We start from the raw sequence: 23,622 nt of genomic DNA on the forward strand, positions 1-23,622 counted from the left end.
AAAAGCCCAGAGAATTGGCTCGGAGCTCAGGTAGCCTGATCCTCCAACAGATGCTCTTAGGGTTTTAGATGCACCAGATGAGAAGCTTCTGGTCCCCAAGACGGCCTCATCCGCCCCATCTGCCCCGGGGCCGCGCCTGTGTTAGATGGGCGGGCGGGAGACTCAGGTGCGGAGGCTCGGGTCGGGCGGCCGGGTCCCCGCGGGCCCCAGAGGCGTGCACGTGGTCGGCGGGCGCGGAGGCGCTTCCCGGCGTCCCGAAGGGCGCCTGGCTGATGCAAGGGAGGTCACCCTCTGGGCCCCAGGAGCCGGGCGGGCGGCCCCTCCCGGTGGGGTGACGGCGCGGGGCGGCCCGGCCGGGGGCGGGACCGCGGAGCGCGGCGGGCGGGCGGGGCGGGGCGCGGATGCCGGAGGCTGCGGCGCGGAGGGGCTGCGGCGGCCCGGACCTTCCGCGTCCCCGGGCGGCGGCGGCGGCGGCGCGAGCGGTGAGTGTGCGCGGCTCGGGGCGCGCGCCCGGGTGGTTGCGCGGGCGCGGGAGGCCGCGAGCCCAGATTGGAGCGGCGCGGCCGCCTGGGCGTCCTCTCTCGGCCTGGGGTCGGCGGCGCGGGCGCGGCCGGGCTCTCGGTGCGCCCTGGGCCCCGTTCCCGCGCGTGTCGTGCGTGGGAGGCGTTCTCGGGCAGTTCCTGGGGGCTGGGGGCTGGGGCCGGTGGGGGGGGGGGGCTTCCGAGGTGAGGGAGACTCGGTGGACAGGACTTGAAGGCAGAGACTGGAGCAGGACAGCTGCCCAAGGCCAAGGCCAGGTGTGGCGGGACATCCACGGTCCGAATGAGCCCTGTCCTGCTCGGACTCCGTCCTGCACTGGCTCTTTGACCTTGGATAGTTCACTTTCATTTCTGGGTCTTAATTTCCTCATCTGCAAAATGGAGAGCTTGGACCCATTGTCTTTCAAGTCTTTCCACCCTAAAACTTCTGTGACAGGCCCTCTTATGGCCTTTTGTTGGGGCTTTCCAGTGTAATGAAAACAAAACCTGACTCGAGAAAACTGTTAAGCGCTCTCTCTCTCTCTCTCTCTCTCTCTCTCTCTCTCGTCCACCTCAGTGAGGCACAAGGTTCCTGGGGAGCCTGGGCATTTTGTCTGCACTAATGGAGACCTTTGCTCAGCGGGACTTAAGGATCTCTTCGTCTGCAGGGGCTTACCACCTAATTAGAAAAAGACGTATGACTGGAAGTTCTGGTTAAAATGCAGCATCAGCAAAGGAAACTAAGGAAACTGGGGAGTGGATGACCAGTTAGTTGCTGGAGCCCCAGGGCTGTGCTTACTCGCTGGCTCTGCCTCCACCCTGGTGTCTGGGTCTCTCTCCCAGGTCCCCCTAGGGCTGGTGCGGGGCTGAGCAGAATGGTGAGCCCAGGACATGCTGGAAGGTGATGGGTCCATGTCAGCCCTTGGCCAGTGTTGCTAAAACCCCTTCCACCCTCTGCAGCCTCCAGGTTGGACCAGGGGCTGCAGGGTGAGGGCAGAGGGCCCTGGTGGGGCCCATCCTGGCCTCTGGTCTATATGTCTCTCTGCTTGGCAGCCCTTTCTCTCACTGCCACCTCTGCAAAGCCTTTCCCCCACCCCAGGGTTCTGAGGCCCCCCATGTCCTGTCTGCTCCCTTTGCCTGCCTAGTTTGGTCATTATTTATTTCCCTTTCTGAGTTCAACTTTCCCACCATATGGGATTCCCCAGCAGGGAGGGGTGACCAAGGATTTAAGATTTTGCTTTTGGTGTTAGAGTCAAGAAAGCACAGGGCCTGACACTTCAAGGTTCTTAGGGAATGTTGGTGGAGTAAAAATAGTGATAGGTGTATTCCTTCGATGATGCCTATATGCCCCGTGCTGCTCTGAGTGATTTACATGCACAAACAGTTTTAGTCTCAGTTACCATTATTATCACCCTTTACATGTAAAGAAAGTGAGGCAGAGAGAAGTTAAGTGACTTGCTCCAGGTCACACAGGAGGGAAATGGTACAACTATACAGGTACCTTTTAACCATTACACATTATCAGGCAAATGAATGACTTCTGATTGAGACTTTGTGGGAAGCTAATTGGGCCAACTGGGATGCTGGGATTGCTTCTCAAAGACAATGCCAAGTTGTGGGATTTTGCAACTAATGGAAACTTTCCATAGGGGAAGAGTGTCTGGGCAGCTCCAGCTTGTGGGTGGTCCCTCCTGCCTGGAGGAGGGAGGGCAGGCTCCTGTGTCCCACAGGCCTTTCTGAGACTCCTGAACAGCTTCTCTGGGCTGTTCTGCAGGCTGCTAGCTATGACCGGCCCTGGGTTTCTGGTCTGGGAAATGGGTCTAAGGTTTATGTTCGCCTCATGGGCCCAGGAGATGATCAGAGGAGATGGGGAAGGGCTTCAGAAATTGCCAGGTGCAGGGTAGGCTTCCTTGGGCTGTTGTTGTTGGTTTTGTGCTTCTGGGGCATGTAAGATAAGAGGAAGGAAGTAAGGGGTGGTGCCATAGTCTGGTTAATGCAGAGCAGTATTTGGGAATGCCTGCTGTGGGCAGGCATTGGTGGTGGTGGTGGGGGGGGGGGGATCAGCATCTCAGAAGCCAGCAGGAATTTGTTGTGCACCATGCCTGGGAGACATAGCCTCCCTGGACCCACTCTCTCTGTCTTTTTTCTTTTCTTTCCTTTAAGGTGCATTAAAGAACAGGCTGAGAGATGGCCAGACCTGGGTCCTGCGGCTCAGGGCCTAGCAATTATGCGCTTGGACTTCGGTTCCCCTCTTGGTCCTACCTGTATCTTCCAGCCACCCTGTCATGGGCAGGTCTCTTTATATCTTTGACTCTGAGTTTTCTCTCTTTCTGAGGAAAGAGGCCTGTTTGGTGAGCAGGGTCCTGGATGTCATGCCTGTATCTCTTTCTGTCATCCCTGCAGCAGCCATGCCAGGGAGGATTCCCTGTTCCCATTTTACAGATGAGACAGCAAGGCTCAGGGAATTAAGAACCTTGCCACAGAGCATGTGAGTGGCTGAGCAGGGATTCAGATCCAGGCTCTTGGGTATTCAAGTCATTGCTTTTTCATAACATTTTGTTACTTTGTGGCCTCAGAGCTGGGTACAGGGCAGGTTAGTGACCCCAAGTGATCTTCTGGAGCTTAAAGTCCCTGCTGACTTGAGGTACCTGCAGCCTGCTCAGACACATGGCCCCCCACTTAGAAAGCCCCCCGCCCCCAACCTGGGTTAATGCTCTGCTGTGACCATCTTGAAATTCTTTGTCATTTTTGAAAAGGGGACCCCACATTTTCATTATGCAGGAGGCCCCACAAATTATGTAGCCGGTCCTTTTTAAAAGACCGAGAGAAACGGAGGGTGGTGAGGGTGTGGGAGTCAGCCTCCCTTCTTTTGGAGATCTGAGCAATGGCGATCCGCCCTCGGGCCAGCTTGGAATTAAGCAGATGTGTGCCCCCGACAGGGGACACTTGTTTTCACCAGTATCAGGAACCATGGCAGCAAAAACCGACTCTACTGGACTTTCACCAAGATGGTTAGCAAGGCTGGGGTGTCATCCCAGGGACGTAGGCAAGGTTTTCCTTGGTGATGGGTAATTCTCAGGGCCCCCGGCAGACACAGAGAGAGTTAAGTGCGGGCTCCAGCCAGTGTGTGGCACTGGGGACTCTGCTTTGGCTTCAAGAGAATCCCCATGAAGGACATTGCTGCTTTGTTGATGACAGTGGCTTAGGGTCATGACCATGCCCACTGTGCTGTCACTGACCCAACTCCTGAGACTTTGGAAGTGTTTCCAAGGTCTTTTAGCACTAAATGCCAGGAGGATGCATTGCCTTCTTCACCCTCCTGTTTCTCATCTCCTAATAGAGAACAGGAACTATTTAACTGACAGTATTTCTGTTTTAGCTTTGGCCACCTGGAAGCTCAAAACCAAATTCTTGGCTCAGGCGTGACAACTGTGCCAAACCTCAAAGCAGCAACAGTGAGAGCTAGTATTTGTGGGATGTGTCCTTTGTTCCAGAGGCCCTTGTCTGCCCTTTATATGTATCACCGCACCGATTCTTCGTGACAGCCTTGTGGGGAAGGTACCATTGTTTGAGGATAGGGAGCTAAATCTCTTTGAGGTTAAACCACTTGCCCAAGTTTACTTAACTCGTAAGTAGTAGAACCGTTGTTTAAACTGGTTAGTCTGAACCTGGAGCCCATGCTCTTCAGCAGAAACTTCCACTGCCTCTGCTGGGGACCTTGATTGCCTGAATATCTGGTTATTTTCGTTCTTCATGGTTCTCATTTTCTTTCTTTCTTTTTCTTTCTTTCTTTCTTTCCTTGTTTCTTTCTTTCTTTCTTTCTTTCTTTCTTTCTTTCTTTCTTTCTCTTTTCCTTCCTTCCTTCCTTCCTTCCTTCCTTCTTTTCTTTCTCCCTTCCTTCTTTCTTTCTTTTTTCCTTCCTTTGTTCCTTTTTTCTTTTCTTCTTTCCTTCCTTCTTTTTTCTCTTTCTCTTTCTTTCTTTCTTTCTTTCTTTCAATCTTTCTTTCTTCTGTATTTCCCACCATCCTGATTTTTTTTTTTTCTCATTTGTATTTTGCAATGTCTTCTGGAAAGCTGTTTGAGATCCTTTGTATAAATAAGGCTCCCCATGATGAATATACTGGTTCTGTGCCTGGTTGCCTGGGTGCTCTGAATAAGGGAACAGAACTCCCAGATGCCTGGGAGTGGGGCCTGGTCATTTCATGAGTTCCAAGTGAGTGTCTAGATGTGTCTGAGCTAGAGAAGACCCAAGACCACAGGGAAGTTCTCAGTTCTCCCTTGGAGGGTTTTATTTCCTCCTCTTCACTCCTGAGAATGTTCCTCAGCAAGATGGAAAGAGCAAAGTCAGTGGAAAGACTCCTGGTGGCTCTCTCTGGTTTTGGGATGTCTTTGGTTTTGGCAAGGCCAAGAAGCCCTGCCTGCCCAGGCCTTAAGTTCTTTCCTGTGCTGTTTTCTGAAGGCAAGTGAAGCTGAGTTGGCCGCTCCAGAATGAACCACAGCTCCAAGATGGGGAAGTAGAAACCCAGCTGGCTCTCTGCCATGGCCTGCGAACCTCAGATGGGCCCCAGCGGGGCAGCCGGCCCATTGCCAACCTCCTCTCCTGGCTGGAATGCCTTGCCTGGAGGGCGTCCCCCAGGCTGGGGGCAAGGTAAGGTCATGACCCTTTATTTCCCTCCCCTCTCCCCAGGATGCTGGGCTGGACTCACATAGCACAATGGAGGGGAGGGGAGTGAAGGACACAGGAGAGCCTTTAGCTAGGGGTGGGCATTTTAGGATACATTTCTAGGCCTGTCTGTCATTTCTCCCCATTCTCTCTATCACCATCTTGTTAGACCAAATCGCTGTCACCTTCTGCTTGGATCCCTGCCGTATCTTCCTAGCTGATCTCTCCTTCTTGCCTCTTCCATTTATGTGACATTTAGAGTGACCTTTTAAAAATGCAGAACAGACCATGTCACTTTCTGCTTCAGTGTTTCCTATGGGGCTTAGTGTGAAGATCTGTCAATCGCTGGCTTGCAAGGCCTGCCTTAGTGGCTCCTGCTACCCGTTCTTTGTTCCTGCCATGCTGTCCTGCCTCAGGGCCTTTGCATCTGCTCTTTCTTCAGCTTGTTATGCTCTTTCCCTACCTCCTTTCTTCTGACTAATTTCCACTCATGCTTCAGAGCTTAGTTCAAATATCCCTTCTATAGGGAACTCTCTCCTGATGTCCCAGCCTAAGCCAGGACTCCCTGACACATTCCTGCTTCTCCCCATAGCACTTAGCATAGTCTGTAATTAAATGCTGACCTGTGTGATAAAATGTTGAATCTCCAGCTTCTCTACTAGAATGTAAGTTCCACGAGGGCAGGGGCTCTGTGTTGTCTTGTTCATTCCTGCATTTGCAGTACCTAGCACAGGCTTGGCCTGTCGTAGATGCTCAGTACGTATTTTGTTGAATGAACAGGATGAATGGGTGGCTGGGCATTGGCATTTTGAATTGCGGCTGGTTACTTAGATGATTTGAAACTTGACTACTTAAAAACAAGGGTTTCTTCTACTACTGTTATTGGTAAAACAGTTTACACACACACACACACACACACCTACACACCAGTAGGATGGAGTGGAATGAAATAATTTTCCTTTAGAACTTTGAAGACATCGCCCCACTGGTTTTTGGCAAGCCAGTTCTTGCTTCTTTGTAGGAAATTCCTCCTTGCTACACACACACACACACACACACACACACACACACACACACACGTGTGCACACACACCTGTGAATGCCCATTCCTTTGGTCACTTTTCAAGTTCTTTTTCTTATCTAGGTGTAATAAAAGTATTTCTAAGTAGAGACTTACTGTTCCCACTCTAAGGAGCAGATGAGAGAGATTATTGCCAGGAATCCAGGAACTTGGTTTGAAAGACAAAGAGAGTCATCCTGCAGAGTCTTTGGTGTGCAAAGAGCCAGTGTAGGGAAGCAGCTGGTGTTCTCCATGCCTAGTACCCCGGTCCACATGGGTTTTCTGTGCTGTGCCGTGAAATGGGGTGCTGGTCTGTGGCCCCACCCGGTGGGACCGCCCAGGTTTTGGGCACTGCCTTTGCCCCTGTTTCTTACTTTCATTTCCTCTGGTGACTTTGGGCAGGTCTATTCGCCTTTCAGAGGCTCTGTTCCCTTTTCTCTGACAGTGGTACCCACCTTTTAGGGCTCTTGGAGGATGAAATGAGATTAGGACCCTGAAGCCCCAGCCCTGTGCCTGGTGCCTGGTAAGGGCTCAATACTTAGAAGCTATTCTTATTGTACCTTATGCAAACTCATTTCTGCCTTTATTTTCTTTTTGTCTAGTTTCTCTCGCTTGCTTATTTTTATTTTTTAAATTTTTATTATTATTTTTAAAATATTTATTTATTTTTGAGAGAGAGAGAGAGAGAGCAGGGGAGGAGCAGGGAGAGAGGGAGACACAGAATCCGAAGCAGGCTCCAGGCCCTGAGCTATCAGCACAGAGCCTGACATGGGGCTCGAATCCACAAACCACGAGATCATGACCTGAGCTTAACCAACTGAGCCACCCAAGCGTCCCACACTTGCTTATTTTTAAATCTAATTTTATAATTTTATCTTTTCATATTTTATTATTTATTTATTTATTTATTTATTTATTTATTTATTTATTATTTTTGAGAGAGAGAAACAGAGTGCAGGTGGGGGTGGGGCAGAGAGAGAGGGAGACACAGAATCCGAAGCAGGCTCCAGGCCCTGAGCTGTCAGCACAGAGCCCGACGTGGGGCTCGAATCCGCAAACCACGAGATCATGACCTGAGCTGAAGTTGGATGCCTAGCCAACTGAGCCATCCAAGTGCCCCACACTTGCTTATTTTTAAATCTAATTTTATATTTATTTATTTATTTATTTATTTATTTATTTATTTATTATTTTTGAGAGAGGGAAACCGAATGCAGGTGGGGGTAGGGCAGAGAGAGAGGGAGACACAGAACCCAAAGCAGGCTCCAGGCTCTGAGCTGTCAGCACAGAGCCCAATGCAGGACTTGAACTCACAAACCGCGAGATCATGACCTGAGCCAAAGTTGGACGCTTAACCAACTGAGCCAACCAGGTGCCTGTTTTCATATTTTATTTTTATAAAGCCACCTTAAATCCAGGAGTGGGAGGGTAAGAACGAATACAACTAAATCCATGCATGGGTTGCTTTACTGTAACTTTTGAGTCCCAACAAGCTTGCTTTTAAATTGGCAACGACAGTGGCCAGTTATTCAACCCCTGTGTTTCTCCGAGCATTTATTTTCATCATCTCTGCAAAGCTGCGTGTGGTGATATGATCCCCCTCCAAGCAAGGAAGCAGGCCAGGGATTTAGATCACTTTTTCTTTTTTTAAATGTTTTTTTAATGTTTAATGTTTATTTTTGTTTTTAATGTTTTAATGTCTCTGACAGAGAGAGACAGAGCATGAGCAGGGAAGGGGCAGAGAGAGAGGGAGACACAGAATATGAAGCAGGCTCCAGGCTCTGAGCTGTCAGCACAGAGCCCGACATGGGGCTCGAACTCACAGACCGCGAGATCGTGACCTGAGCCGAAGTCGGACGCTCAACTGACTGAGCCACCCAGGCGTCCCTAGATCGCTTTTTTGTGGCTACTCTGTGAGCGAGAGGCTGGGCTGCCCTTTGACTCCTATAGCTAGCTGTCTAGCTTATACTTTCCTTGGCTCCCCACCTTGCCTCCACACCCCTTCCTTCTTGCAAAAACTTAAAAAAGAGACAAAAAAAAAAAAAGAAAGCAAATAAAGTTCTTTTTGGCAGGGCATCCAATGCTCTTTTACCGTTGAGATGACAGATGATAAAAAAAAAGACATAAAAAAAGAACTCTAATTGGGGGTTAGGGGCCAGGGTTCTGTCGTGTCAATTCATTTATACATCAAACATTTATTTAGTGCCTACTGTATGGCAGGTATGAACCCAGCTCCGGGGATTCGGTGTTGAGCAGAACCAGTGTGGGAGTACATAGTCTCCCACATTGGGGGATAGACTTTAATCAATTAGTTGAAAACCTATGTAAGCAAATAATTGCAAGCGTATGTACTTATCTTTGAATATGTACTTCTTTGAAGAGCAGTTCTGAGTAGGTTTAGCAGAAGGATTTGATCTGTTAGGGGTGTAGTGTCAGGGAAGACTCCCTTGAGAGGTGGTTAATGAGCTGGAATATCAATGATGAATAGGATTTCACTGGGTGAAGCCCAGTGGAAGTGTTCTAGGGAAAGGGAACAGCATTTGCAAAGGCCCTGGGGTGGGAGTGAACACTGTTTGTTCCAAGAACGAAGGACGCTGGCCTTCCACAGAAGGAAGCTGAATGGCTCGAGGTGAGTTTGGCAGGAGGCTGGTTCTTCAGAGGGCTGGGCGAGTGTGGTAAGGAGGTTGGTTTTTGTCAGTAGAACACCAAAAAGCTATTGAAAGTTTTACTCAGAGGACTAATAGCATCCAGTTCATGCACTGGCTGATGTGTGGAGAATGCATTGTAAGCGGGTAGGTTTGGAGAAACCAATGAGGAGGCTGCCAAAGGGCACAAGGGAGAGGTGAAGGTAGCCTGGCCTGGGTTGTGGTGGAGATGCCAGGAGGTGCGTGGAGTTGAGAGACATTTTGTTGGCCCAGCTGGCAGGGCCCAGAGAGGGGCTGAGTGAGGAGGTGGAGACAATGGTGGGGGTGGGGCAGGAATTGTCAGGAAGGTAGGGCTAGTCATTTGGTTTTAAAGACTCAGGGGCGCCTGGGTATCTCAGTCAGTTAAGCGTCCGGCTTCAGCTCAGGTCATGATCTCACAGTTCGTGAGTTCAAGCCCCGCGTCGGGCTCTGTGCTGACCGCTCAGAGCCTGGAACCTGCTTCGGATTCTGTGTCTTCCTCTCTCTCTGCCGCTCACCCTCTCATGCTCTGTCTCTCTCTCCTTCAAAAAAAATAAATAAATAAACATTAAAAAAAATTAAAAGAAAAAAAAGACATATTGCCCAGAGCTAGGCTCAGGTGACAGGAAGTTTGGGCCAGCAGATAATGTATTTATGGTTTAATCTCTTCATGCTGCCCCATTTTCTAAGCCTCGCCCACAGAAAATGTGCCAGCATATCCAGGCCCAGCCTCGCATGGCTGAACACTGGGGATCCCCCCTCTCCTGCCCACCCCAGCTGCGTGGCTGCTGACAGGGTGGCTCACGGGATCTCCTGCTGTGGTGGAAGGACATCTGGATCCTTCTGTCCAGATTCTCTCTACTGGTAGCAGAAGGTAGATTTAGCTTCATTCCTTGGCTGTTCCTCCCTGGGCCTGAGGGGTTTCAGTCCCCAGGGGCTTTCACCCCAGCAGACCTCACTGGGCTGGCCTAGTCGACGTCCTGCCTGGCTTGTGGCCAGACTGAGTTGATGTGTGGTGTTTTGTGAGGTTACGCTTAATTCAGTTGGTGCTTTTGAATTGTCAAGTGAGTTGCAGATACCCTGGGGAGGGGTTACCAGTAAGTCAGCGTCTTCGTTTTCTGTGGCTGCCCTAACCAATTACCGCCCACACAGTGGCTGGCGAAAGATCCGTCCTCTGACAGTTCTGGAAGCTGGAAGTCTGACGCTGGCTTCCCGGAGCTAAAGCCCCCGTGTCAGCAGGGCCGCCTTCCTTCAGGAGCGCAGGGAGAATCTGTGTCCAGCTTCCAGAAGCCACACATACTGCTTGGCCCGTGAACCTTCCTCCACCTCAAAGGCAACAGTGTTCCATCTCTGTCTCTTTCTTCCCTGGTCACATCCCTCCTGACCCTTCAGTCGCCTCTCTCTTCCAGTTTTAAGGATGCTTGTGATTACATTGGGCCCACCCCAACAGCCCAGGAGAACCCCCCTATTTCGGGCCAGTGGATTAGCCACTTTAACTCCGTCTGTAACCTTAATTCTCCTTCGCCGTGTAACATAACATATTCATGGGTTCTGGGGAGTACGGCGGGGACATGTCTGGGGGTTCATTGTTCTGCCTACCACAGTCAGACGGAGCCCGCTGGGAATGTAATATTTGGGTGAGCTTCCTGTGTGGTGGTGTTCATACAAATGTCTGAAACATCACCTTCTCCATGTACTTAGTTGTGCAGTCTGCTTAAATATCTTTTCTGGGGCTCCTGGGTGGCTCATCTGGCTAAGCATCTGACTCTTGATTTTGGCTCAGGTCACGATCTCACAGTTCACGAGATGGAGCCCTGCGTCGGGCCCCACGCTGACGGCTTAGGGTTCTCTGTCTCCCTCTCTCTCAGCTCCTCCCTTGCTCATTCTTTGCTGTTTCTCTCTCTCTCTCTCTCTCAAAATAAATAAACATTAAAAAAAAATCTTTTGTGATGGGGAGCTCACTACTCCCAATTCTTTGTTTGGACAGCTCTCATTCTTGGGAGGTTCTTCCTTTATAGGGTCTTGCGTTGTGTCCGGGTAGCCTCCAGGCTCTGGTCTCAGTTCTGCCTCCTCAGGGGTTCTGGTCAAGTTCGGTCCTTCTCGCGTGGGGATTCGAGGACCGCCACCACGTCCCTCCTTGCCATGAGAAGGTTCTCATGGCCAGAGGAGGTGATGCCATCGGGCTCCGGGCTCGTCCACAGTGGTGCTCGCTCAGCCAGGTGAAGCTTCTGGTGTGCTTTCAGAGCTCCGCAATGGCCAGGTCCTCACGGTTCTGCGGATCGACAACACCTGTGCGCCCATCGCCTTCGATCTGGGCGCCGCAGAAGAGCAACTGCAGACCTGGGGCATTCAGGTGAGTGCGGGTTTTATTGACACCCTGCCATTTTCCCCTCCTTCCAGCCACCTACCTGCTGGCCCGTCCACCTATCCTTTCATCCAGTTGTCCACAAAACGTTTGTTAAACACGTACTCTGGGCTCCGTATGGTGGGAGGTATAAGGAAGATGTATTAGGAGTGTCTCCTCCTCCCAGTTACTTCACTTAACAGGTGCGTGTTTTGGGGCGCTCATTGTTTGCCAGGCACTGCGCAGGGCACTGGGGTCCATAGAGGTGGCCAGTACCCAGCGCCTGTGCTCACGCAGCTCATGGGGCCCAGCACAGGAGGTGGACTCGCGCCCAATCGGGTCAGGTCAGCAGGGTACGAATGCCGCGGCAGAGGCACGTACAAGGCACCGAAGACCTTCACAGGAGAAAACGATGAACTCGCCTGGGGGAGCAGTGGTTTCGAAAGCGTCACACAGGAGCAGATGCTTGATCTGGGATCTTGAAGGAAAAATAGGGGCTTGCTGGGTAGACAGGAGGAAGGGCATTTTAGGAGAGGGAACTGCATATTCAACGGAAGAGTACGTGAATTTATTAGATAATCATGCAGTGCTTTGAAGCACAGCGATTTGAAGCCTAGGCTTCTCAGATCAGAGGTCTGGATGCAGATCTGTCTGGGTGGCTTTCAGCAGGTGAATTAACCTCTCCGGGTGGCCGTTTCATCCTCTATTAAATGAGGGCCACGTTAATACCTATCAGACAGGGTGTTTGTGACGAGTAAGGAAAATAATGTGGACTAACCGTGGACAGGTAAGATACACTGCTCATTTTGCCCTGCAGATTTTAGAGTTCACTTCTTTCGGACTGAATTGCATTATTGTTTAAATCAGCATGTTATCACTTGAAGGGAAACTTTCCACATTGACGGTACTCACCCCACGTCAGCACAATGGCTGGTTTATCACGCCATGTTTCCTGTCAGCCTTTGTACAAAAGAACATTTTTCTTCAACAGTTGTCTTCAGATGGGGTTTTCTTAACCAGGGAAAACAGTCCACATATTATTCTGCCATGTTCCCAGACATCATCTTTAATGGTTCGATTCTGTTTTCTTGAGCAGTCCACTCTCGCAGGGCCTTTACGTGCTATGCCATTTTTGTTTGGGCAGAGAGATGCGAGTTTTCAGAGCCTTGGGCGGTATTTATCGTTATTGGTGTTGCAGTGTTGGTACCTGCTCACATGTATCGAGTGTCCATACGGACCGGACCATACTGGGCCAGTGTGCATGTACACTTAGATATGACACACATCTGTCAAAGTAACACATAACCGCTGGAGGCAGAACAGAGCCCCCCCCCGCCCCCAGAGATGTCTGTATGTATCTACATGGTACACATATACTTATTTTGCAACACACACGTTAGTATTGCATATGCATCATGTTATTTCATATGCATACCACCCCTACAAGTGCGTGTTCTTGTCCACACTTTATAAATGGGAACCTGAGGCTCAGAGAAGTGGGGTTACTTGGCACGTGAATGGAAGAGCCAAGGTTTGGACCCAGCCTACTGACTCTAGGGCCTGTGCCTTAACTGTTAGGCTCTCTTGGGTCTGCTGTGAGGTCCTGTGCCTCGGGCTGCAAGATCCGCACCCCCCCTCTGCCCCCACCAAGGGCGTCCTCCTGGGTCTCGAGTTACCCCACCTCCCCAGGGCACTCATCCTTTCCTGAGCTGCATTCTGTGATTACCACTCCTAGTGCTCTGAGCTCCTCAGTCTGCCTTCCAGGGCAGCCTGGAAGGTGCCTGGTCCCCCTCCCATGTGACAGTCCCATGAACTGGAAATGACATGCTTGCGTGCAGGAAGGAGGTGGGAGTGGTTCCCCGTGGCTGATTGGTCTCTTTCCCTTGCATGGCCAAGCAGGTCCCCGCCGACCAGTACAGGAGCTTGGCCGAAAGCGCCCTCTTGGAGCCCCAAGTGAGGCGATACATCATCTACAACTCCAGGCCCATGCGGTTGGCCTTTGCTGTGGTAAGGAGGCAGGGGGGCCGCACACTGACCTGCCGCGCCCACCCCCCGTCACACTGCTGAATTGGGCATTGTGTTCTGGAGCCTCTTGGTGTGGGTAACGGGTCTGGGGCTGGTGGCCCGGCCGCCTGGGATAGAGCAGTACACGTGTACCTGGATTTGGTATAAGAGGAAACGTATGGGAGAGAGTCGTAACCAGATTCCCAGGGAAAGGATTGGAGGCAGGGTTTACTAAGGGCAGGGCTTGGGACTGGGAATCTACAGACCCACCACTGAGACTTTGGACTCAATGTCTGGCTTTGGTTAAGACTTGTCTTCTCTCTGGGGGGCACCTGAGTGGCTCAGTCGATTAAGTGTCTGACTTCGGCTCACGTTATGATCTCACTGTTTGTGGGTTTGAGCCCCACGTTGGGCTCTGTGCTGACAGCTCAGAGCCTGGAACCTGCTTTGGGTTCTGTGTCTGCCTCTCTCTCTGCCCCTCCCCTACTCGTACTCTGTCTCTTTCTCTCAAAAATAAATAAAATGTTAAAAAAAATTAAAAAAAAAAAAAAGACTTGTCTTCTCTCTGGGACTTGGTTTCCCCATCTGTTCAACAACAGGTAGGTCCATTCCAGCTCTCACCATAAATACATGGGTGTGTATAAACATATATGTGTATGTGTATATGTACACTCATCAAAGACACGTACGTATAAATATCTGTGTACACCTATACACACACACACACACACACACACACACACATACATATGGCAGAACCAGTACTTGAACCCAGGCAGTCTGGTTTCAGCATCTGTGCCCTTAACCACTCTGATTTGCTGCTTCTCTGTATATATAAATGGTCAAATAGCACTCTTAAAAATTTTTTTTAATGTTTATTTTTTTTTTGGGAGAGAGAGAGAGACAGACAGAGAAAAGAGTGGAGGAGGGGCAGAGAGAGAGGAGGAACAGAATCTGAAGCAGGCTCCAGGCTCTGAGCTGTCATCACAGAGCTTGATGCGGGTGTCAAACCCATGAACTGTGAAATTATGACCTGAGCTGAAGTCGGATGCTCAACTGACTGAGCCACCCAGGCACCCCACCAAATGGCACTCTTGACTCCCACGTCTGCTTCTAGAAAAGGAAAAGGAATGGCCACTGGCATTTGTTAATTCTTCAACAAGTGTTGAGCTTATATATGCTATCTGATTAACCCTTATAACAACCTGTGAAGTAGGTATTATCCCCATTTTACAGTTGAGGAAACTGAGGCTTAGTGTTGTTAATAACTTGTCCAAGGCCACCTGTAGCTGTTGAAGGATCGTTGTGGACTTCTAAATCAAATTTATTTCACTCCCAGGCCTTCTGCCCTTTTCTGCTTTATTTAAAATCCGGGTGACCCAATGTTTATGGTGGCGCTATCGACAATAGAGAAAGTATGGAATGAGCCCAAATGTCCATCAACTGGTGAATGGATAAAGAAGATGTGGTATATATATATATATATATATATATATATATACACAATGGAATACTACTCGGTGATGAAATAGAATGAAATTTTGCCATTTGCAACAACGTGGATGGACCTAGAATGTATTATGCTGTGCGAAAGAAGTCCATTAAAAAAAGACAAACATCATGACCTCACTCATTTGTGGAGTTTAAGAAGCAAAACAGATGAACATAGGAGAAAGGAAGGAAAAATAAGATAAAAGGAGAGACAAACCATAAGAGACTCTTAAATGCAGAGAACAAACTGAGGATTGCTAGAGAGGTGTTACGTAGGGGGGTGGGCTAAATGGGCAAGGGGCATTAAGGAGGGCACTTGTTGGGATGAGCACTGGGTGTTATATGTAAGTGATGAATCACTAAATTCTACTCCTGAAATCATTATTATACTATGTGTTAAATAATTTGGATATAAATTAGAAAAATAAAAAATAAAATCCAGGTGAGCAAGAATTCAGAGTAACTATCCTGTTTTCTTTTTAAATTTCTTTTTATTTATTTTGAGGAGAGATAGAGAGAAAGCATGGGAGGGACAGAGAGAGAGGGAGACAGAATCCCAAGCAGGCTCCACACTGTAGAGCTTAAACTCATGAACCATGAGATCATGAACTGAGGCGAAATCAAGACTCTGATGCTTAGCTGACTGAGCTACTCAGGTGGCCCCAGAGTAGCCATTTCTAACCCCTTTTCTCTACTGTTGCTTATGGACAGGGAACAAGGGCTCCTTCCTACAGACCCTGATCAGTCCCTTCCTGGCCCTGTGAGCTCTTTGACTCCAAGGAGGGCATCAGACATGTCCAAAAGAGTGTGTCCCTTTGAATGGAACTGCTTTATTCCAGGACTGGTATTCCTGACCACGCTCTTTCTCTGGCTTCTCACAGGTGTTCTATGTGGTGGTGTGGGCTAACATCTACTCCACCAGCCAGATGTTTGCCCTGGGGAACCACTGGGTAGGTGTGCTGCTCGTGACCCTGGCTGCCATGAGCCTGACTCTGACCCTCGTGCTCATCTTCGAGAGACACCAGAGGAAGGTGAGATGTTCGGAGACCCCAGCCACGCTCCCTCCAGAAAGGGTGTTTCTGGCAGGACAAGCCCAGGTCTGATCTTTCTCTTTTCCCTGCCTCAAAGGATTTCTGCAACCATGCGGGCCCATGAGTCCAGTGACTGAAAGAAATGAAATCACATGTGTGATTAATTCCTTTCTGTCTTTCCTGTCTAATCCCTGTGGGTTGTTTTTCTGGAAGCAAGCTGTGTTTTGAGAGTCTGGAACAGGGGAGGAGGGTGTTTTGGGTTTACGGAGCCCTTTCACACTAGTAAATGGCCGAGTTGGGATTCAAGGCCAAGCCATGTTCTCAGTCAGTACCCTACTGCACTAGCGTTCTACGGCTCCCTATCACACTACCATAAACACAGTGGCTAAAAAAACATAATGTATTATCTTATGGTTCTGGACTTCAGGGCTGCATCCTTTCTGGAGCCTTTAGGGGATGATGAAGTTTGCTGCCTTTTCGAGGCCCTGGGGGGCCACCTGCATTCTTTGGCCAATAACCCCTCTGCCCATCTTCCAAGCCAGAAATGGTGGGTCTAGACCTTCCCATATCTTTGATTCTTTTGGCTCCTACTTCCACTTGCATTTATTTTTATTTTTTTAGTTTTTTAAATGTTTCTTTATTTTTGAGAGAGCCAGAGCATGAGTGCAGGAGGGGCACAGAGAGAGGGAGACACAGAATCTGAAGCAGGCTCCAGGCTCTGAGCTGTCAGCACAGAGCCCGATGCGGGGCTCGAACTCATGACCCCCGAGATCATGACCTGAGTCGAAGTTGGATGCTTACCTGACTGAGCCACCCAGGCATCCCTCCTTCTTCCACTTTTAAGGCCTCTTGTGATTACATTGAGCTGCCCGGATTATCTGGGACAATCTCCCTTTTTTAAGGTCAGCTAATTAGCAACGTTAATTTTATCTACTACCTTAATTCCCCCTTGCTTTTATATATTCACAGGTTCTGGGGAGTAGGACTTTGGCACTGTTGGGGGCCATCACTCTGCCTACCACACCTCCACTGTCTTTCCAGCTGCTTTAAGAAGCTCCTCCCAGTACCTGGCACAGAGTTGGATTTGGAGATCCATTCTGGCTTAACTCAGGAGGAGAGGGATGCTGGGAAATGTGGTCAGAGTTTGGGGTGTGAATTCCATTTAGTTCTTGTGCTCAGAGGGACAAATAGGAACTTTATGGCTTAATCATTCTGAAAAGATCTTTGTTGGGCTTTGCGACAAGGCTGACGAAATAATGCTGCCCTTGGGCTCTGTTGAAGCTTTCATGGCTCTGGTGCTTGGCATATAAAATAAATTGAACTGGCTGCTCCTGCCGCAAGAAACTTCTCTTGGGGCAGGGAGAAAGTAGACTATTTTGCTTTAGCAAGAGCCAGCGAAACACCTGGCAGCTGGCAGGTGCTTCAAGGGTGCAGATGCAATTCATGCAGTTTAGAGAATGCCCACAGTGGCTATCCACCTTCTTCTCTTCCTTCCTGCCTTGCTCAGTGTTTATGAAGCCCCTGCAAGTACCAAGCAGTGTGCTAGGCACAGGGCACAGGTTATATAAGATCCTCTGTCTTTACTCAGAGGTAAAGCATGGGGGCCCCAGGTATGCAGTGGCCCCCCTGCCGTCAGTGTTTGTTCAGTCAGGGAACCTTGGGGTTCCTTCACTCCTAATAATGACCACCATTTAATGAGCGCCTCCTGTGTGCTCTGTGTTTGGCACCGGCTGTCTACACCCGCCAAGCATATGAGGCGGCAGGATATCTCTGCCGTTGGCTAGCTCTGCAACCGGGGCTAAGTTATTACTCTGCCTCTCATGGCCTTAGTTTCTCATCTGTAAAATGGGATAATAATTGTAGCTCCCCTGGGGCACCTGGCTGGCTCGGCTGGTAGAACATGCAACTCTTGATCTCAGGGTCGTGACTTCAAGCCCCACTTTGGGCGTAGAGCTTACATTAAAAAAATAATAACCGTAGCTCCCTCAGAAGATTTTGGGGAGAATTAAATGAGTTAATGTATGCAAAGTGCTTATAATAGTACCTAATATAATGTAGATGTTCAATAAGTATCAACTGTTACATTGCCTCTGTTTGCCGGTGGGGAAGCCAAAGCTCAGAGAGGTAGAGTAACCAGTCTGCGGTCACACAGGCTCCTCTGGTCTTGCCTCAGCTCAAGTATTCCTTCCTCCTCGGATCCCTCAGCACTCAGGACTATGCAACTCCCCCTTCCCGACCATCATCTGTCCCTCTTCCTGTTAGTGTCCTTGTACCATAGCAGCCTTGAGAGCCTTAGCATTTTGCACACACTGCCTTGTTTTCGCCTTGTTTGGGGCATTATTAGCCTTTCTCAAGACTGGGAGGTTTGTGAAGGCACACAAGACTCTGCCTGGTATCCCGGGCGGAGTAAAGCAGGTTTCTAAAGCATGTGGAAGTTCTGAAAAATATCTGTGGCCAACAAAGAACAGGGGAAGACAAAGTTTGCAACTCAGTATTGTCACTGAACTGATATCATTAGTTGACAGGCATGGAGTGTTCGTTCTTGCAAGTGTTCAATGTGGGTTGACTTATTCCATCCTTACTATAACCCTTGTTATAGGGAGGTGTTATTTTCTCCACTTAAACAATTTTTTTTAATGTTTATTTATTTTTGAGAGTGAGCAAGAGAGAGACAGAGCATGAGCAGGGGAGAGGCAGAGAGAGAGAGAGAGGGAGACACATGTCCGAAGCAGGCTCCAGGCTCTGAGCTGTCAGCACAGAGCCCGATGCAGGGCTTGAACTCACAGACTGTGAGATCATGACCTGAGCTGAAGTCAGGCACTTAACTGACTGAGCCACCAGGCGCCCCATCTCCGCTTTTGGAGATGAGGAAGTGGGGGCAGAGAAGTGGGGTGTAGTTTGCCCAAGGTTGTACAGGGGGTGAGAGACAGAGCCAGGATTTGAACTCTTGGTGATACAGGTTAGGGTGAATAACCCTTACTAACACTCTAGGCAAAACAAAATATAATCACCCCATGTTTTCATAGTCATAGCATTCCTAGAAAATTCAGTATATTTTAGACCCATTTAAAAACAACAACAACAAGAACAACGTAAGGGGCGTGGGTGGCTCAGTTGGTTAAGCATCTGACGCTTGATTTTGGCTCAGGTCATGATCTAATGGTTTGTGAGTTCGAGCCCCACATTGAGCTCTGTGCTGACAGCATGGAGCCTGCTTGGGATTCTCTCTCTTCCTCTCTCTCTGCCCCTCCCCCACTTGCTCTCTTTCTCTCAAACTAAATAAACGTAAACTTTCAAAAAAGAAAACAACACCGTAGGTTTACATGTCAAATAGAACCTGGTTGGCCGGTCAGAATTACAAGTAGCTTATTCACCTGTGTTCACATCTGGTGGGGAATGTGGAGTTTGGTTAGGCCGGGAGACCCCTCTTCCGATTGTGGGATTGCCTCTCATGGGACTTTGTCATCAGTGGAAGGCATCCCCAGTCCTTGTCCCTAAGTGCCAGCATTGCCTGTACCATCCCTGTGACAACCAAAGGGCTTTCTCACATTTCCAAAAGCTCTCTAAGGGAGTCCTTACACTCCTGGGGACCTTGACTGTCCTCCACCTGGCTGTCATCTGGTTGCCTCTCTAAATCCTTAGGGAGTCTCTTCTCCAAACCAGCACTTCGGTCTTGACACGCTTCTTCCTCCTCCTCCCTCCTCCCCCAGGGCTGCTTAACATCTGCTTAGTCAACTCGATCCATGGCCCCAGATGGGCTTGGGTAGGAAAAGAGGGAGCTGGATTCCCAGAGTCCCCTTCTGAGGGCCAGGCACTCTTCACAATAAGCGCTCAAACCCATCCACCCCACCGCCAGCAGATATCTCTGTCAGCACAGCAGACAGTGTCCCAGGCACTGGATTAAGTGTTCCACACACAGTCCCAGTTCAGCCTCACCATGTTCCTAGGAGGTAGGGACATTGTCCGTATTCTATAACTGAAGAAAGCAGAACTCAGGGGAGGAGCGTCACTTGTCCAGGGCCACCCAGCTGGGAAGTAGCAGGGCTGGGCTTCTACCCACAGCTGTCTGACACTATTGAACTTATTGGCTGCAAACCCCACAACCCCACTTTATAGGGGGAGCAATGGATGTGTCTCGATGCCAGGATTGCCCCCATGGTATCTAGAGGTGGGACAGCTGCTAGAGGTGGGTGTGGCTCAGGGCCTGAGACCTCCCTGGCAGGGCGGAGATCTGACTGTGAGCCTGGCGTTTGTCTTCTAGGCCAACACCAACACGGACCTTAGGCTGGCGGCTGCCAACGGAGCCCTCCTGAGGCACCGGGTGCTGCTGGGGGTGACGGACACGGTGGAAGGCTGCCAGAGTGTGATTCAGGTACTGTGTCTGGCAGCGGCCTCTGCTTGGGGACCCACGTGAGGGCTGGGTTGGTGGGGGACAGGGCCCCATGTTCCCCTGGGCGGCGTGGTGTCTCAGAGTCTGCTAATGGGATGAGCGTGGCCAGCCCTGCCCTTTGTCCCTGCGTCAGCACTTTGTCCTGGAGACTCATCTCTGGGTGGTGGCCTGCAGCCTAGGACCTGCATGGGGCAGGACTGTCTCAGCCACACTCCTCATTCAGCATTTATTCAGCAAACAGAGGGGGCCTCTTCTGTGCCAGGCCCCTGCCTGGGCGCTAAGGAGCCCATGCACAGTTCCTGGAGAGGCAGGCCAGACCCTGAGGCCTTGTCCACTTGGCTCGGTCATTTTTCTTTGGCCCAGGCTCCCTGGGTAGACCTTAGGTGACTAGTAAGAGGTCATACAGTGGGTCTGGGACATAGCTGGGGCCCAGGTCTCCTGGTCCTGGCTGGCCTCTGCCCAGTGGGATTGATAGATCTCCTCAGTGCTACCTCTGCATTCTCACTGGTCCCCCTCACCTAGTTGGAGTTCAGGAGGGGGCGTGAGGGCGGGACCTGGGAAGAAGCTCTTGTGCACATGACCTGTTCATCCTACCAATATTTATCGAGAACCTAGTATGTGTCAGGCCCTGTTCCAGGTCCTGAGGCTGCAGCAGAGAACAGACAAGCGTGGATCCCTGTGTCATGGGCCCCGCACACCTGAGATGGTGTAGGATACAAGGGATCTTGCCTGATACCAGGTGTGTGGGGGGGAGGGTGGTGAACTCAGTGACATCACAGGACTTCTGGCAGTTCAAGTGTGACATCATAGACTGGGAGCTCCTGGAATCTGGGGGTCTTCAATTTGTCCGTGAATCCTCTTAGATTGACACATAGGAGTGACTTGGAAAGTGTTAGCTGAATGTATGGATGGATGAGTAGTGAATAGACACACCTTTCAAAATAATTGGGGACATCTTTTAAAATAAATAATTTAAAAAATAATTTCAGTCTCAAAGTACTGTGGTGTCTTAGGATGAGGGATATTAGACACCCAGGTGTCCTGGGTGAGTAATGGATGGGGGTAAAGATAAAACAAGTGTAGCCATGAACTGGGGTGTCTGGGTGGCTTGGTCGGCTAAGTGTCTGTCCATTGACTTTGGCTCAGGTTCGTGACATCAAGCCCCACATCACTCTGTGCTGACAGCTTGGAGCCTGCTTGGGATTCTCTCTCTCTCTCTCTCTCTCTCTCTCTCTCCCTCTCTATGCACCCCCGAACTCTTGTGCTTTCTCTCTCTCAAATAAATAAATAAAACATTAAAAAAAATAAAAAGAGGGGCGCCTGGGTGGTGCAGTAGGTTAAGCGGCCGACTTCAGCCAGGTCATGATCTCGCGCTCCGTGAGTTTGAGCCCCGCGTCGGGCTCTGGGATGATGGCTCAGAGCCTGGAGCCTGTTTCCGATTCTGTGTCTCCCTCTCTTTCTCTGCCCCTCGCCCGTTCATGCTCTGTCTCTCTCTGTCCCAAAAATAAATAAACGTTGAAAAAAAAAGTAAAAAAAAAAATAAGAGTAGGCATAAACTGAGAACCACTGATCCACCCAAGATGATGGGCAGCTGGAAGTTAATTATTTCATTAAAAAATTAAAAAAAATTTTTTTTAACATTTATTTATTATTGAGAGACACAGAGAGAGTATAAGCAGGGGAGGGGCTGAGAGACGGGGAGACACAGAATCCAAAGCAGGCTCCAGGTTCTGAGCTGTCAGCACAGAGCCCGACGTGGGGCGCAAACTCACAAACCGCTCGATCATGACCTGAGCCAAAGTCGGACACTCAACTGACGGAGCCACCCAGGCGCCCCAATTAAAAAAAAAAATTTTAGATTATTTTATCTTGAGAGAGAGACAGAGCATGAGTGGGGGAGGGGCAGAGAGAGGGAGACACAGAATCCAAAGCAGGCTCCAGGCTCTGAGATGTCAGCACAGACCCTGATGCGGGGCTGGAACTCATGAAACGTGCAATCATGACCTGAGCCGAAGTCAGAGGCTTAACCGACTGAGCTACTCAGGTGCCCCATCATTTGTTCCACCTTTGTATCTGTTTGGAAGTTTTCATAATAAAAGGCAAAAAAGAAATTCATTTTGAAAAGTGTCCCTTGATGTTAAGAAAGTGGAGAGACTCGTTGGCAAGGTGATGTGACCTTGGGTCTCACAGGTCAGTCACTGGGAGGAAGGAGGTCTGGGATTCAGAGGAAGTGGTCAGTGGCTGGAGGCATTGAGGCAGGGACTACGAGCTTCTTGCAGAACTTCAGTTGTGATGTTGGCAGGTATGGAGTCAACAAGATATTGTAAGTGAACTTGGAGGGTTTTGGCCTGGCTGTGTTACACTTGACCTTCTGAGGACTGTTGAGGTTGAGGAGGAAGGGGAGATAATGGTGAAGTAATTTTTACCCTGCCCCCCTCCTCCCAGAGCACCCCAGTTGGATTTCCTCCCCCTTGGCCTTGAGCAGTGGGGGTGGGTGACTGAAGGGTTTCACTCCTTTGTATGTGGGGTTCCAGACAGCAAGGCACCCCGGCCCCTGAGGATGAAGGTGGTAGCTCCAGGTGGATACGCGATGTCTGGGATGCTTTGGCATCTCTGTGGGATGCTCAGTGACTTGTAGGAAGTGGAGCTGCAGCCATTTTGAACAGGGTTTGACATTTTCCAAATGTGCACACAAAGCCATCTTTCTCCCAGCTGTACAAAGGAGACTTCGCTAGTCTGAGGAGAGAGCAGAATGGCATGTTCCCACCAGAGAACATGCTTGTCCTCAGAAGGGCCGAACTCCAGCAAGGAGGCAGGAGGTGGAAGATAGTGTCAGGGATGGAGAGTTCAGGGTGGGGCTGGCTTTGAGCCTCAGCGGTCATTGCTTCTCTCCCCAGCTCTGGTTCGTCTACTTCGACCTGGAGAACTGTGTGCAGTTTTTGTCTGACCACATTCAAGAGATGAAGACTAGCCAAGAGGTAAGAGGCCTCAAGTGAAAAAACAAACACACAAAAATAAACCAGGAGGCCACCTTGCGTAGATTGCATTTCCTCAGTGTTGGAAAAATGCCTAAGGAAAAGTTACTTGGAAGGAAGAACACCCATGTGGAATCACTGGTTGTTTTTGCTTAGGGAATTATTACTTTTTAACTAGATTTCAATTAGTCTCCTTTTCAGCTAATTGCACTTTCTACATTTCCTAGAGTGAGCATATATATTTATTAATAATATAGCAATTAGATTAACAATAAATGGTAATAACAACACTACTAATAAAAGTTCTGGCAGTGGGAACCTTGGGGAAAGTACCAGGTATTTAGACGACTTTCCCATGTTCAAAATGCCTTCCTATCATTTGTGATCAGGGCGTTCTTGCTCTGATCTGACACATGAGGAAACCGAGGCTCTGAGAAGTCCTGTTGCTGCCTGAATGCAGTCATGGGGCCAGTTGGTGATGCC

At 49.7% G+C, this 23,622-nt stretch overlaps 1 protein-coding gene across 2 annotated transcripts in view; it reads left to right on the top strand.

Moving 5' to 3' along the window:
* The first annotated feature begins 379 nt into the window (after positions 1-379).
* TMEM268 (transmembrane protein 268) overlaps positions 380-23,622 on the top strand; it is a 37,832-nt gene continuing 14,589 nt past the window's right edge. Inside the window, exons 1-7 of one of the 2 annotated variants that reach the window (XM_043567074.1) lie at positions 380-482; positions 4,978-5,166; positions 11,148-11,257; positions 13,148-13,255; positions 15,625-15,774; positions 20,036-20,146; positions 23,062-23,142. In XM_043567074.1, the coding sequence (XP_043423009.1) occupies positions 5,058-5,166; positions 11,148-11,257; positions 13,148-13,255; positions 15,625-15,774; positions 20,036-20,146; positions 23,062-23,142 (669 nt within the window). In that variant the 5' untranslated portion in view covers positions 380-482; positions 4,978-5,057. The remainder of the gene's footprint in view (positions 483-4,977; positions 5,167-11,147; positions 11,258-13,147; positions 13,256-15,624; positions 15,775-20,035; positions 20,147-23,061; positions 23,143-23,622) is intronic. The other variant, XR_006295132.1, reaches the window with a different exon arrangement.

The sequence above is a fragment of the Prionailurus bengalensis genome, chromosome D4, assembly GCF_016509475.1.
Source record: "Prionailurus bengalensis isolate Pbe53 chromosome D4, Fcat_Pben_1.1_paternal_pri, whole genome shotgun sequence".
Lineage (NCBI taxonomy): Eukaryota > Metazoa > Chordata > Mammalia > Carnivora > Felidae > Prionailurus > Prionailurus bengalensis.